The sequence below is a fragment of the Chiloscyllium punctatum genome, chromosome 8 (assembly GCF_047496795.1).
Source record: "Chiloscyllium punctatum isolate Juve2018m chromosome 8, sChiPun1.3, whole genome shotgun sequence".
NCBI classification, from domain to species: domain Eukaryota; kingdom Metazoa; phylum Chordata; class Chondrichthyes; order Orectolobiformes; family Hemiscylliidae; genus Chiloscyllium; species Chiloscyllium punctatum.
In genome coordinates this window covers 44,381,644-44,397,183 of record NC_092746.1, presented here as the reverse complement: position 1 = coordinate 44,397,183, position 15,540 = coordinate 44,381,644, and the positions used below count along the sequence as shown (strand labels likewise).

General features: G+C 40.3%; 1 protein-coding gene across 5 annotated transcripts in view; it reads right to left on the bottom strand.

Moving 5' to 3' along the window:
* The window catches only part of LOC140480503 (cytoplasmic dynein 1 intermediate chain 1), a 279,676-nt gene that overhangs the window by 47,600 nt on the left and 216,536 nt on the right, over positions 1–15,540 (bottom strand). For all 5 annotated transcript variants that reach the window (XM_072575444.1, XM_072575448.1, XM_072575445.1 and 2 more), the window contains exon 12: positions 14,718–14,831. In XM_072575444.1, coding sequence (XP_072431545.1) covers positions 14,718–14,831 — 114 coding nt within the window. The remainder of the gene's footprint in view (positions 1–14,717; positions 14,832–15,540) is intronic.

The following is a 15,540-nucleotide window of genomic DNA, read 5'->3' as shown; positions in this document are numbered from 1 at the left end:
GGGGGGAGAGAGAAGGGGGGGAGAGAGAAGGGGGGGAGAGAGAAGGGGGGGAGAGAGAAGGGGGGGAGAGAGAAGGGGGGGAGAGAGAAGGGGGGGAGAGAGAAGGGGGGGAGGGAAAGGAGGGGGAAGAGAAAGGCGGAGAAGAGAAAGGAGGGGGGGGGAAGAGAAAGGAGGGGGGAAGAGAAAGGAGGGGGAAGAGAGAAAGGGGGAAGAGAGAAAGGGGGAAGAGAGAAAGGGGGAAGAGAGGGGGGATAGAGAGAAAGGGGGAAGAGAGAAAGGGGGAAGAGAGAAAGGGGGAGAAGAGAGAGGGGGGGAAGAGAGAGGGGGGGGAAGAGAGAGGGGGGGGAAGAGAGAGGGGGGGGAAGAGAGGGGGGGGAAGAGAAAGGGGGGGGGAAGAGAAAGGGGGAAGAAAAGGGGGGGAAGAAAAGGGGGGGGGAGAGAAGGGGGCAAGGAGAAAGGGGGGGGGCGAAGAGAAGTGGGGGAGAGAAAGGTGGGGGGAAGAGAGAGAGAAAGAGGGGTGAGAGAGAGAGGGGGGAGAGAAAAAAAGAGAGGGGGGAGAAAGAAACAAAGGGAGAGAAAAAGAAAGGGAGAGAGAAAGAGCAGGCACTATTTGCGGTTTTACTGCAAGCTGTGGTCTTCTTACCTTTACTCAGTCTTTTTTCTCCTGGTCTAATCTCTGCCCACTTACTCTGACGCTTTACATCTGTTTTGGAATTTCCAGTTTGCAGGGTCCAGCCACATCCTCTTTTCCACGGACAAATGATCCCTTCATTGTTTTTACCTAGTTGATTTTGACCCTACTGCAAATCCTCTTGCAAGGATGCCTGCCTTGAAGTTTTCTTCCTCTCTCTGCAAGGATCTCAGGGAGTCCCTCTCCCACTGCAACTCCCAGGTACTCTATGCTACTTTCTCCCCACCCCCACCCTCCTCTCACTTATCTCTCCACCCTTCAGGCTCTCTGCCTGTATTCCTGATGAAGGGCTTTACCGAAACGTCGATTTTACTGCTCCTTGGATGCTGCCTGAACTGCTGTGCTTTTCCAGCACCACTCGAATCTAGATCCCTTTACACGTCCTTTTCCCAACATGGTCTCAGGGTTCTCTGCTTCTTCCTGGAGCAGAGGCCTGAACTGACCACCTGCTTCCTCAACCAAGGACTCCCCAGCACTGGCCCATCTTCCACACTTCCATCCTCACCTCCTCTTCCCTCCTGCAACAGTGATAGAGCTCCCCTTGTCCTTACCTACCATCCCACCAGCATCTACATCCAGAAGATCATCAGCTGCTATTTCTGCCACCTCCAGCGAGATGCCATCGCCAGACACATATTCCTCTTCACTCCCTTGTCTGCAGGAACCGTTCCCTCTGAGACACCCTGGTCCACTCTTCATTCACTCCCAATATCCCCCCCACAGCCCCATGGCATTCCCTGCAACCGCCAATGTGCAACACTTGCCCATTCACCTTCTCCCTCCTCAGTAACCGAAAGCCCAAATATACCTTGCAGGTGAAGCAGCACTTTACCTGCACTTCTCACAATCTAATCTATTGCATTCGCACCTCACAATGTGGTCTCCTCTACATTGGTGAAATGAACCGTAGACTAGGTGACCACTTCGTAGAACATCTACCTTCTGCCTGCAAAAAGACTAAGCTTCCAGTTGCCTGGGCCTTTGTTCCTGATGAAGGGCTTTTGCCCGAAACATTGATTTCACTGCTCCTTGAATGCTGCCTGAACTGCTGTGCTCTTCCAACACCACTAATCCAGAATCTGGTTTCCAGCATCTGCAGTCATCATTTTTGCCACTTTAGCACACCACCCTGTTCCCTGGCCAACATCTCTGTCTCTGGTTTGATAGTGTTCCAGTGAAGCTCAGTGCAAGCTGGAAGAACAAACCTCATTTTCCGCTTGAGGACCCTGCAGCCCGCTGAACTCAATATTGAGTTCAATAATTTTAGGGCCTGAACTCCCTTGTGCCTTCATCCCCAACCACACATAATAGGCCTTACTATCACATAGTCTTCCATTATACACTAGCTCTTGTCAGCCACTTACAGTCCCCATTAACAGCTATTCACCCTCCACCCACATAGTTATCGACTTCTTTGTCTGTCCAACCCTTCTTCTCTCTCTTTGGGCTCTATTCCCACCTATCGTTTACTCCTTACCCCCTCACCCCACCCCATCTTCCACATATAAACCAACATTTTCCTAGCTACTATCAGTTCTGAGAAAGGCTCACCAGACCAGAAATGTTGACTTTGATTTCTCTTCATGGCTGCTGCAAGACCGGTATATTCTACAAAGTGCCCAGTTTGACATCTAACAGTTTTTCCACGTAGCCATTAAGTATAGATATGTAGTTCTAACAAAAATAAAACTTCCATTTTGCATTAAAATCACAAAATGCTCATCCAACACACCAAGTGAGATCAAGATATACAATAGAAGCATTTGAAAGATCAGTGTTTTTTTATCCAGTGTTAACCCAACTGAAATCACATGATATTCAATGCACAGTGATATATAGCCTGGCTGAATGCCAATGAAGCACAGTTTCAGTAGCCTTAGGAAGATTGAAAATGCTGCATAATGATCAACTTTATGAAGTAGAACATTAAAGCAAAATAGAGGGCTTTCCTGAGCTAATATTCACTTTGACGCACCAATATTAATGGTTCAGTGACAAGATTTTATTTCTTTCATCACAAGTCTACTAGGAGAAAGTGAGGACTGCAGATGGTGGAGCTCAGAGTCGAATGTGTAGTGCTGGAAAAGCATCCGAGGAGCAGGAGTATCGATGTTTCAGGCACAAGCCTAATGAAGGACTGATGTCCGAAACATCGATTCTCCTGCTCCTCGGATGCTGCTTGACCTGCTGTGCTTTTCCAGCACTACGACCACAGGTCTGTTGTTAAATTGTGTTAACTTTACTAAAAGTTATAATAATTGACATTCAGATTTTACTTAAAAAGTTAACCCCTTCATAAAAAAACTGAGATGAATTTTTATAAAAAACTGAGGAAAAGGCATGTTGATTAGAAAAATCATTTTCATCACTTCACACTCAAATTACACATTTCAATATAATTTACTTCGTGTTGGATGTTCATTACAGATTTGATTGTTTTTCAATAATGTCCCTTTCAGTTTCAACAAAGGGACACTGTATAGAGAAACTCCTGAAACATGGAAATCCAATCTTCTCCTTTGTAGGCTTTTGAATTGTGAATATGTCATTTGAAAACTTCACATCTGTTGTGCACATTTTAGTATCTTTTACATTTGGCAACATGTATGCTACACTAAATTTTAAATAGCTTCGCAACACACACCTGTTACACTTGTATGTAAGCGATTATTAGTTGATCTCTTAAACAGAGAGTTAAGGGACAGCAGCAAAATGAAAGGCCTCAGTAGTTATTAATGGCTGTAAGTGTGGAGGGGTGTATGTGTGTATGTTTCTATATGTGTATTGGAGTTTAGAGAGAGAAAAGAAATGAGCAGAGTTTGTGGCCTGGGGCAGTAGCAGTCAGGGTCAGCCAATTTCATACATCTGAATCTCATTCAGAGATTGCACAATATTTGCATGCATGCCCCAGCACTGAACTTTCTCTGCTCGTTTCCATATCTCCTTATACATTCGCTGGAGCATCTCATATGAGACCCTCAACTCCCTTCAGAGTCTCATGCCAGTTGAGATTGAAAATGGTTTGCCTTCCTCAGACACTATGCCTCTCCTATTCAAAAATGCCGTAAAATCTTCCCTAAAAGAACACCCTTGATTCCACAGTCACCACGTATTACTGACTCCTGTCAAAATTCTCTGTCCTGCCTTTCAATATTTTGTCCCTTCCATGATTGGTGGCGATTTTTCTGCAACTCTAGTTAAATTTCATCTTTGCACCTGCACTCAAACAGTTCTCCTCAATCTACACCATTATTTACATCCCCTCCGACTGTGGTAAACCATCCATCTTCAACTTACATGAACTTTACAGCTGACCACACCATCTCCTTCCAATGCCTTTCAACCATCAAGTGTGGACTCTAGATAGAGTCATACAACATGGAAACAGATCCTTTGGTTCAATCTGCCCATGCCGACCACGTTTCCCAAACTAAACCAGCCCCATTTGTCTGCGTGTGGCCCATATCCCTCTAACCCTTTCCTATCCATGTACCTCTCAATGTCTTTTATTTGTTGTAACTGTACCTGTGTCTACCACTTCCTCTGACAGCTCATTCTATATACGAACCACCCTGTGTGAAAAAGTTACCTCTGGTCCCTTTTAAATCTTTCTCCTCCAAAAAATTATTTTCTTAGTTTTGAACTCCCCTACCCTGCAGAAAACAGGGATATTTGCTATTCACCTTAGCTTATGCCTCTCATGATTTTATAAACCTCTATAAGGTCACCCCTCAACCCCCTACACTCTGGTGAAAAAAGTCCCAGCCTATCCAGTCTCTCCTTTTAACTTAAACCCTTCAGATGCGACACCACCCTTATAAATCTTTTCTGCACCCTTTCCAATTTAATATTTTCCTTCCTATAGCACATTGACCAGTACTGTACACCACACTCCAAAAGTGGCCTCACCAGCATCCTGTATAACCACAACATGACATCCCAACTCCGATACTCAATGGTTTGAGCAATGAAGTCAAGCATGACAAATGTCTTCTTTACCACCCTGTCTACCAATTACATAACTTTCAAAACGCTATACTTAAACCCCCTCACTGTCTCTGTTCAACAACATTGCCCATTAACTGTGTAAGCCCTGCCCTTGTATGCAACACCTTGCATTTATCTAAATTAAACTCCTTCTGCCACTCCTCAGCCCATTGGCCCAGTTGATCAAGATCTCTTTGTACTCAGAGTCAGAGATGTACAGCACAGAAACAAACCCTTCGGTCCAACTCGTCCATGCCGACCAGATATCCTAACCTAATCGGATCCCATTTGCTAGCACTTGGCCTATATCCCTCTAAACCCTTCCTATTCATATACCCATCCAGATGACTCTTAGATAATCTTCTTCACTATTTACTATCTCACCAATTTTGGTATCATCTGCAAATTTACTAACCATGGTTACTATATTCTCCTCCAAATTGTTTATACTAAATGATAAAAACAGTGGACCCAACACTGAACACCGCTGGTCACAGGCCTCCAGTCCAAAAAAAAGAACCCTCCGCCATCACCCTCTGTCTCCTACCATCAAGCCAATTTTGTATTCAATTGACAAGCTCTCCCTGAATCCCATGGGATCTAACTTTACTAGTCTACCATGCAGAACCTTGTCAAAGGCCTTGTTAAATTCCACATAGACAACAGCTACTGCCCTCAATAATCTTTATTTACATCCTTAAAATCCTCAATCACATTTGAGAGACTCTATTTCCCAGGCACGAAGCCATGCTGACTATCCCTAATCACTTGCCTATCCAACTGTGGCAAGAAAGTCTCCTGAATGGTTTCCCTTCCTATCTACACATCATTACTGTGTGGCTTTCCCTTAATTCTCATCTACATTTGCCTCTTAGCATTACCCAAAGAGATGGGACCAGAGTTTTTGCAGAGTTATTGAGAACGCTTCTTTTTGAGGGATTATAATGAGTGGATTTAAATGTTTTGCATGGGTTGTCATGAATTGGACATTTTCTAACAGCACACTCCATAACAAATGTTTATTATTTTATTTTATTTCAATTCATCTCAGCATGATAGATACTGGGTGGGTTGACATGGAGGATCCATGTGTACATTTCTGAAGTTTAGAGCAATGTTATTACCCAATGGCCCAATTCTTGCGTGCTACCTTGATTACAAAATGTTTGAGCATTTTCAATCAAGTCTTGACCTTAATAAAATTCAAAAGTAACGTCCTTTGATTGTTATCCTTATGCACTGTTACTTCTCATCTTTACTTCAATTACATTCAACACCATTAAATGCACCAGATTTGTCCAAATTCTCTATCATTTAGATAAATGGGTTAACCTTCGATTACCTCTACTATTATTTATCCAATCATGGCCAGGGAACTCACACAAAAGCTCTCTTCACATTCCTGCACCATTATCCTTGAAACTATCCTTGGCACCATTCTATTCCTCAACATATTGCCCCTAGTGACAGATTCAAAAGACACAAGTTCTCTCTCTCTATAAATACTGCTTGATCTTCTGTATGTTTCCACATTTTCTATTTTTATTTCTGAAGACCTGAAAGTACATCAAATATACATAGCTCTATTTTTCCAACAGCTCACTTGGCCTATCTGTTGTCAATACCAGTTTTGGAGGAAAAATAAACTCTTCTGATTAAACAAAAAGAACAAATATGATCTTTGCCATCTATCATAACTCTATTCCCCTATCAATGATGCTTTTTCCCTTTTCTCTGGCAAATTGTTCACAAATTCTGCCTATTTATCACTGAGGTAAGTTTCTGGTCCCTATATTTTCTCCATCATAAAAACTATCTACTTTCACAACATTGTCCATCTTAGCACTTGCTTCAGCACTGCTGAAAGTCTTATTCATGCCTTTCTAACTACAGACTTAAGTATAGCAATGATCACAACGCAGTCTTCTATCTTCAATTCTCAGTAAATGAGAACTCAAGAAAAAATGCCACATGCAACCTACTTTTCATCAAGTAGTTTTCATCCGTCATTCCTGTGCTTTATCAATATCTTGATTAGTAATTCTCATCCTTATGTTGAAATCACTCCATGGCAATTCCACTTCCAATCAGAGCACTGTTTATTTGCTGAAATCATTCTATGATTCTAACACTGCTGATATTGTGCCTGTGCTGACTTTCTTTAAGTGGAACTCACTTAGTCTCACTACACTGGCTTTTCTCCATAGCCCTGCCAACTATTTTTTTCTTCAGATAATGATCCAATTCCTTTTAAAAAGTTATGATTAGTACAGTGCCTTGTCTTAACCTTGTAGTCTGCCTGACATTGAATAGATCAAATTATACATTGCTGAAAAACCACATGATTATCCTCCTATATTCAGTTGTTAAGGATAAGTTTGCTTTTCCCAACATAAATGGCAAAAAAAAAAGTCCTTACTGTTTCAACAACGAGAATGGATAAGCTGCAAGTGACCACTCCCTGAAAAATTTGCTATGCTGTCAGCCAGCATGTACAGATGATAATTCCTTCAAATAGACATGGAACAGGGCCAATCCTTCCCTGGAAAAGTACAGATTTACTGCCACCCTGTTGTAAATTTGACCCTTGTAGATTTAGATCAACAATACAGTTTTATATTTCACTGATGTAATGCAAGAATGTTCCTAGTGTAAAGGCAATGAAAGTAGTGTTTTCACCAGCCTAATATGCCCAGAGCTAGTTACATTCAGGTCAACTATTCTGCCAAGTTTGAAAGCATTAGCAACTTTATAATACATGCTTGACAAACATAGTCAAGCCCTCCCCTCTATTTCAATACAAATTTTAGTTTGGAGAGTCGGAGGCTGAGGGGTGACCTTACAGAGGTTTATAAAATCATGAGGGGCAGGGAATAGGATAAATAGACAAAGTCTTTTCCCTGGGGTGGGTGATTCCAGAACTAGAGGGCATAGGTTTAGGGTGAGGGGAGAAAGATATAAAAGAGACCTAAGGGGCAACGTTTTCAAGCAGAGGGTGGTACATGTATGGAATGAGCTGCCAGGGGAAGTGGTGGAGGCTAGTACAATTGCAACATTTAAAAGGCATCTGAATGGGTATATGAATAGGAAGGGTTTGAAGGGATGTGGGCCAAGTGCTAGCAGGTGGGACTAGATTAGGTTGGGATTTCTGGTTGGCATGGACGAGTTGGACCGAAGGGTCTGTTTCCATGCTGTACATCTCTATGATTCTATGTACTCTTCTTCATTTAGAATATCCCTGACCAGAGTAAGTGGATAAAGGTTAAAGGGGGAAAAAAAAGCAATGTGCTCAGGATGGCTAAATACGATTTTAACAATTTAGTCTTGTGAAGGCAAATACTGTGATGAAGTGTTTGGAGGGATAGTCAGTGCAAATATTGTAAAATGTGGTTTTAAATATTTGCTACTATTTTCAGTATCAGTGGGTTGCGTTATTGACAACCACAAAGCAGTCCTTAATGCAAAAATTAGTCAACTCGAAACACATTTCAAAATGCAAAGAGGAGATATGATAATTTCTTACTAACCACTTGCAATTTTGATCAAAAATGACATATGCAGAGAATGTTATTAAACGTTCCAGCCTCCTGCATGTCTACCTTGGATTTCAGCTTTTGCAGTTTTTAAAAAATCTCTCATTAAACTTTCCCGGTCAATTTGTCTTGGAGACTAGGGTAATAATACAATAATGATATTGTATGGCATTAACTGTGATATTAAAATTATCACTTGATGATCCAACCATTGTTAAAAATGTTCGTTGTCCCCTGCAACAAGTCCACAAATATAAGAGCCAATACAAGAAAGGCACTGTAACAGAATTTACCATTCCAATATATTGAATTGCTTAATTTTCTAACAAATATTAACCCTACCATAATAATTTTCATTCTTTATAAAGGCTTATAAATATTAAGAGAACATACTACAACGCTTTCCTGGTGTTTCCATTCTCTGGTCATCTGTATATACCCTATAATACTTAGCATATGTTCAACTACAGCCAGGAGGACTGTTGTAGCAATTAGATGTACAGTGCAATATGTTCTGATAACATGACTGTTCTGTTCCTGTATAATCCCGCATTATAAGAAAACCGCGTAATAGCAGGACTATTTAAACCAATGTGACTGGAATTACATTATCGCCACAGGTAAGGAAAGTTCTCTTCCTACAAGTAATGGTCTAAATTCTTCAATCATAGTATAGCCAATTCAGATTGAAGAAACACTTTTATAGCAGAACAGCTTGTGCAAGTATTTCAAATTAAAATAATGTGTGGTTGTATGCTTAAAACATTAAATATCTTCCTGTCTGCCAAACATCATGCACTATAGCATAGAACCAAAAGCTGTTCCTGGTTATAATATTCCTGCATAAACTTGGTGAATTAGGATGTGCAGTAGAGAGGAGCATTATGCCTGCTAAGGATATAGACATATCTCTGCTCTCAGCTTCTGTAACATAGTCATACAGCATGAAACAGATCCTTTGGTCCAACCAGTCCATGCCAAACATAATTCCAAACTAAACTAGTTCCACCTGTTTGCACCTGGCCCATATCCCTCCAAATCTTTCCTATTCATGTAATGCTCCAAATGTCTTTTAAATGTTGTAAACTGGATCCATATCCACCTTTCCACATGCGAACCAACCTACGTAAAACATTTGCCCGTCATGTCTTTTTTAAAATCACTCTTGTCTCACCTTAAAAATATGTCCCTTATTCTTGAATTCCCCTATTCTAGGGAAATTATTAACCCTATTTATACTTCCCATGATTTTTTTAAACTTCTACACTCCACTGAAAAAAAGTCCCAACCTATCAAGCCCTTCTTTATAACTCAAACCTTCCATATCCAGCAATACCCTGGTATATCTCTTCTGAACATTCTGCTTAATAATATCCCTCCTATAATTGGGCAACTAGAACTGGACACAATTCTTCAGAAGAGACCCCACTCATGTCCTGTAGAGCCTCAACATTATTTCCCAACTCCTATACTCAGAGGTCTGAGCAATGAAGGCAAACATGCTAAAGACCCTTTTAACCACTGTCTATACATAATGCAAACTTCAAAGAATTATGCACCTGAGCCCCTAGGTCCCTCTGCTCTACAATATTACCCAAGCCTCAACCATTAATTGTACAAGTCTAGTCAGTCCATTTGAGCTTCACTTTTACAGAAATACCCACATTTCTCTGGCTAACTTGAAAGATCTTCTGCATGGACACATGCCTAATGAGCTGGATGAACTCTTCCATATAATGCATTTGCTGATTTGGAAAACATCTCCCCATGCATCAGGCAGTCTATGTTTAATATTTAATCAGGATCCAGATCAAAGAGATAGGTTTTAAACACAAACCAAGAGGAGAGATATTTTCAGAGATGGAGGTAGATAATGCCATAATTCTAACATGAAGCAGCAGAAAGCATGGTTGTCAAAAGGTGGAGTAATAAACATACTGATAGATGAAGAGAGTTTGAGGATTTTGGACTGCTGTCAAAAATTACAGAGATGATGGCGTTTACATCAGACTATTTAAACAGGAGAGTTAAATGTAATTATGTGGCTTATTGGCAGCAGGAAACATCATGCAGACTATGTTTATCATGACCAGGTATATTCTATGAAAAAAAAATGAATCAAGCAATTGCATCCTCTGCTGTGGCACTGTCCAGTATAACATGAGGGAACATTTCTAAAATTCACTAATTAATTAATAGATTATGGATTACATAGCTTTTAAAATGACAAATCTATTTAGGTACAAAAAAAGGCTTTTTAAAGCAATTGTCGTAAACTGTAATTTATTTAAATTTAAAATTATATAGTGTTGAGGTTTTGATATACACATGAAACAGGTACTTATTAGGAGCACATCTGCACACTGATGTCATTCTTTTGAATTCCACTTTTCCATTCTTGTCTGATACATATTTGGACATTTCAGATTACATGTCATGCCTGTCATAAAAACATAATGCTATACTTTTCATTAAACTGGACAGCACAGCAAGTGCTAATTTACGGAACAGATTTTATTATCCTTTATTAACAGAAATTACTTCAGTTTATCTATCAAGAACACAAAAATTAAAGTGGGGTGGAATAAGTGTGCATTTTGTCAAAAACACTGCCATTTCCATAATACTAGCTTTATAATAGCCTTACAATAGCACTTTTACATTGCATATTTATAATTCAATTTCTTGAATCATATGATTTGCAAATGTTGTGTGTTAAATTTATCAGAGTTTAAAGATTAATTACATCAGATAAAGATTCCTAGTATAGCCATGAGATATCATATTTTTCAGGGCCATAAAGAATAATGACAAACCAAACACTATGTAAACTGTGCAATCACAATTACTCCACATTTGGTGGCAACACCTTTAATTGCCTAGCTCTTAACTCTGAAATTCCATTCAATTGGCACTTAGGAATGCAATTGCTATGTTAACATTCATTTCAAGAGGGCTGGAGTTGTATTGCTCATGCTGTAGAAGGTTCTGGTAAGACCACACTATGAATATTGCGAGCAGCTTTGAGCCCCATATCTAAGGAAGGATATGCTGGTCTTAAAGGCGGTTCAGAGGAGGTTTATAAGAATGATCACGGAGATGAAGAGTTTGGCATACGAGGTGCAGTTGAGGACTCTGGGTCTGTAGAACCCATTGCCGCACAAGGCTGTAAAGGCCAAGCCATTGAGTGTATTTCAAAAGAGATAGATAGGTTCTTGATTGGTAACGGGATCAAGGGATATGGGGAAAAGGCAGGAGAATGGGTTGAGAAACATATCAGCCATGATCAAAAGGCAGAGCAGACTTGAGAGGCTGAATTCTGCTGCTTTCTCTTATGATCTCGTGAGCTACACCATTCCAGCTCATTAACCTCATTTAAAGACACATGTCAAAACTTAACTTTCGACCAAACATTTGGTCATCTGACCAAATATTGCCTTATGTGATTCATTGTCATACTTTGTTTTATAATGTCCTTTATAATGTCCTTTAGAATTGCCTTAGGAGATTCCATTACACTGAAGATGCTAAATAAATATAATTGGTGTTGTAAATCTTCTCAACTCACAAACATTAAAGATTTTCACAAAGATTGAATATCCCATCTATAAACAAAGATGTTGCCCCTTTAAAAACATTCAAACATTCAGACAAGCCAATTATCTGCAATATCCAAGAGAAGAAATTTGTTACTTGTGACTAGAAATAAAGGCATTAAAAAAGCAGGAATGATAACAACAAAGCAGTTTAAAAAAACAGATACATCAAAAAAACCTTTAAAAACCTGTAATTTGCATCAGATCGGAAAAGTTACACCAGACAAGAGGATAAGTATTCTAAAATTTGAGGATTTGCTGTGGCTCTTCAAATGAGGCATTGTACTATTTTCCTGCTTCCAGTTGCCCGATCAAAGACAACAAGCAGATGATAACCAAAATTTGTTAAAATGTCCTGGCACAGGTCAGAATGATTGAACTGGACATGAATTCCTAAGGTTGTAGCTGCCATAGGAATACACAGAAGACCTGAAAAGGTGGTTTCTCTGATACCTCACTTCTACCAGGAGGTTCTGCTGCTGTGCAGATAGTGAGCCAGCACCTTGAACCCCCATCCTGACCAGCTCTGATGTGGGAGCAATCATTTCGTAAGCATCTGGCAGTTTTCACGATGTCAGGCCAACTCTTTCATGACTCATGATTCACAAACCTCAGGGAGAGCTAAGAACCTTATGCTGTACTCGGAACAATTTGAAAGACAAATTCAAAAGGTCTTACCTCTGCCCTCCATGCCAATTCATGCATCTTCACAGATCTCAGAAAAAAGGATTTTTTAAAAATCCACACTAGGTTAATATGTGAAATCTTCAGCTGGATTTTATAGCTCTCTCAGGGCATTTTTCAGTAGAGGGACACACAAAACAAGAGCCATGACCACTTCCTGCAAATCCATCCTGGAGCTGTTGACCGTAATATAGGTCACATAGTACAGATAAGGCAACGCATCGCTGGTTCATCCATCCTTAAGCTGTAATATCAAGACCTTTAAAGCAAGTCCACCTCCACCAACAGGAAATGCAGAGCAGTGGCAAGCAGACCAGAGTGCAAAGCCCATTTTTAAAATGCTTTCAAAAGGCAGGAGTGATAGGAGTTGCATATCAACGAGTGTCACCCGACACAGTCCCTTGCTTCCATGTGTCCTCCAAAACATTGTCCTCCACAGTCCTTTCTCCCTCCCAAATCTCTAATTGTCACCCATCTTAAAATCCAAAGAATATGGGGCCGCACCGTGGCTCAGTGGTTAGCACTGCTGCCTCACAGTGCCAGAGACCCAGGTTCGAGTCCCACCTTGGGCAGACTGTCTGTGTGGAATTTGCACATTCTAACCATGTCTGCATGGCACCAAAGATGTGTTAGTCAGGTGAATTGGCGATTAGTCAGGGGTAAATATAGGGGAAGGAAATGGGTCTGGGTGGGTTACTATTTGGAGGGTCGGTGTGGACATGTTGGCCCAAAGGGCCTGTTTCCATAGTGTAGGAAATCTAATTTAATCTAATGTCCTTCTCAGTATCTTCCAGAGTTCTTCCTGCACCTCACCTCAATGTCAGGAGCAGAAACTACTCACTTCTGGTCTGTTGAAGCTGCTAAAACTGCTGGCTAATGAGATTGGCCAACAGTTCTTGATGGTGGGACTTTTCATCCAAGAGGTCATAGAGTCATAGAGATGTACAGCATGGAGATAGACCCTTCTGTCCAACCCATCCATGCCGACCAGATATCCCAACCTAATCTAGACCCACCTGCCAGCACCTGGCCCATATCCATCCAAACTCTTCCTCTTCATATACCCATCCAAACGCCTCTTAAACGTTGCAATTGTACCAACCTCCACCACATCCTCTGGCAGCTCATTCCATACACGTAGCACTCTCTGCATGAAAAAGCTGCCCCTTATGTCTCTTTTATATCTTTCCCCTCTCCCCCTAAAGCTATGCCCTCTAGTTCTGGATTCCCCGACCCCAGGGAAAAGACTTTGTCTATTTATCCTATCCATGCCCCTCATAATTTTGTAAACCTCTGTACGGTCACTCCTCAGCCTCCGAGGCTCCAGGGAAAACAGCCCCAGCCTGTTCAGCCTCTCCCTGTAGCTCAGATCCTCCAACCCTGGCAACATCCTTGTAAATCTTTTCTGAACTTTTTCAAGTTTCACAACATCTTTCCAATAGGAAGGAGACCAGAATTGCACACAATATTCCAACAGTGGCCGAACCAATGTCCGTGTTCCACTCTCTGCCTGTTCTGTTTTATTTGAGGTGGATAGGGCTTCTTAAAAGTCAGTGCATTCAGGACTTACTTCTTCCAGCATATGGTATTCTGGTTTGGGAGATTCACTATACACCAATCATCCTTTCTCCATCTTGAGTCTGGAGCCTGAGGATAGACCATTCTTGAATCTGAACAAAAGATTCTCTTGCCTCACATAATGTATTTATTATATATTAGCTAAAGGTACCATTTTTCTTAACTTGCTGGAAATAATTACTAAGGATGCTTGGGAGCTACACAGCATAGATTTGCTCCCTTTGCGTACTCATGCAGATCTCGATTGCCTCCATTGAACAACTGACATCTTCACACTGGATGGAGATCAATGCACCATGAACATCAACTACTTAAGAACCATGACCTTACACAGTCACCTATACAGAACTGCCCAATTACACTTGCAAAGACATAACAACAGTTATGTGCATTTATGTTTTTCTACAGCTAGTAGAGGGTGCTATTCCAAAGCTAAAATACTTCTCTTAATATAGACCAACAATATATTTACAAAGGATCACATTGCATACTTTCATCCTACATTGCTCACTGTCAAAAAATACTTTTTTCCCCCTAGGATCTCTAAAAGTACTAAAATGCACATATAAAGAATTATAATACAATAATGTAATTAGTTACTAGCAATATGTAGTCTCAGCCAGATAGATAGTGGAGGAATTAGCTTACCTGTGGTTGAGTCAACATATCTAAGCTCCAGGAACACATCTTTCCATCTGTGGAAACTGTGATTAGATTGTGAGCATTTTGTGTTCCAACAACATTCACACAGTACACAGGATGCTGAAACAAAAAGTACAAAAGTAAAACTTTCTGAAAAGTGTAATTCTATATTCTGATCTAATTAAAGTAAACCTCAATCTTTATATTCTGATGCTACTTTTGATTAGAATCTGATCTCAATACAGTGCAAGTATAAAGACCTAAAATGCAAACAATGTTAGAAAATTTCAAATTTCATAGTAAAGCGTGAAGTTGCATTTTCTTGAATGAAATTCATTTGTCATGTTCATTATCTAGCAAGATTTTTCAGCATGTGTGTATTTGTGCACTGCATAACTTGCCCTCATGTTCCATACAGCCTTGTAGTTCAGATTTTCCCTTGGGATATTGGGTTTCAGAACCTTGGTTTCTTTGATCCTTACATAATTTTAACAACAGTGTGTTAGAATCAGTCACAATATTTGAAATGATCATGGCAAAAATTCTCATTTATGTTTTCATACATAAACATAATGCATGCAGTCATATGATGTGCTATTGCTTATGGTGCAACAATTTGCATACATTTATGCTGGCTCAAAGACTTTTCATTTAGTTCTTTTATTACTTTAATTTTTACAATTTGAATAAAGTAATTTAAAAAGCAAAGAGTTAGAATTAAAACACCAAAGTTTCTTTCCTCCAAATGCTGGAAAAACTGGAAAACAAAGCAATGCTGCAAAGGCACCACAATAGAAATGGGATACAATTACAATTCAACACATTTACA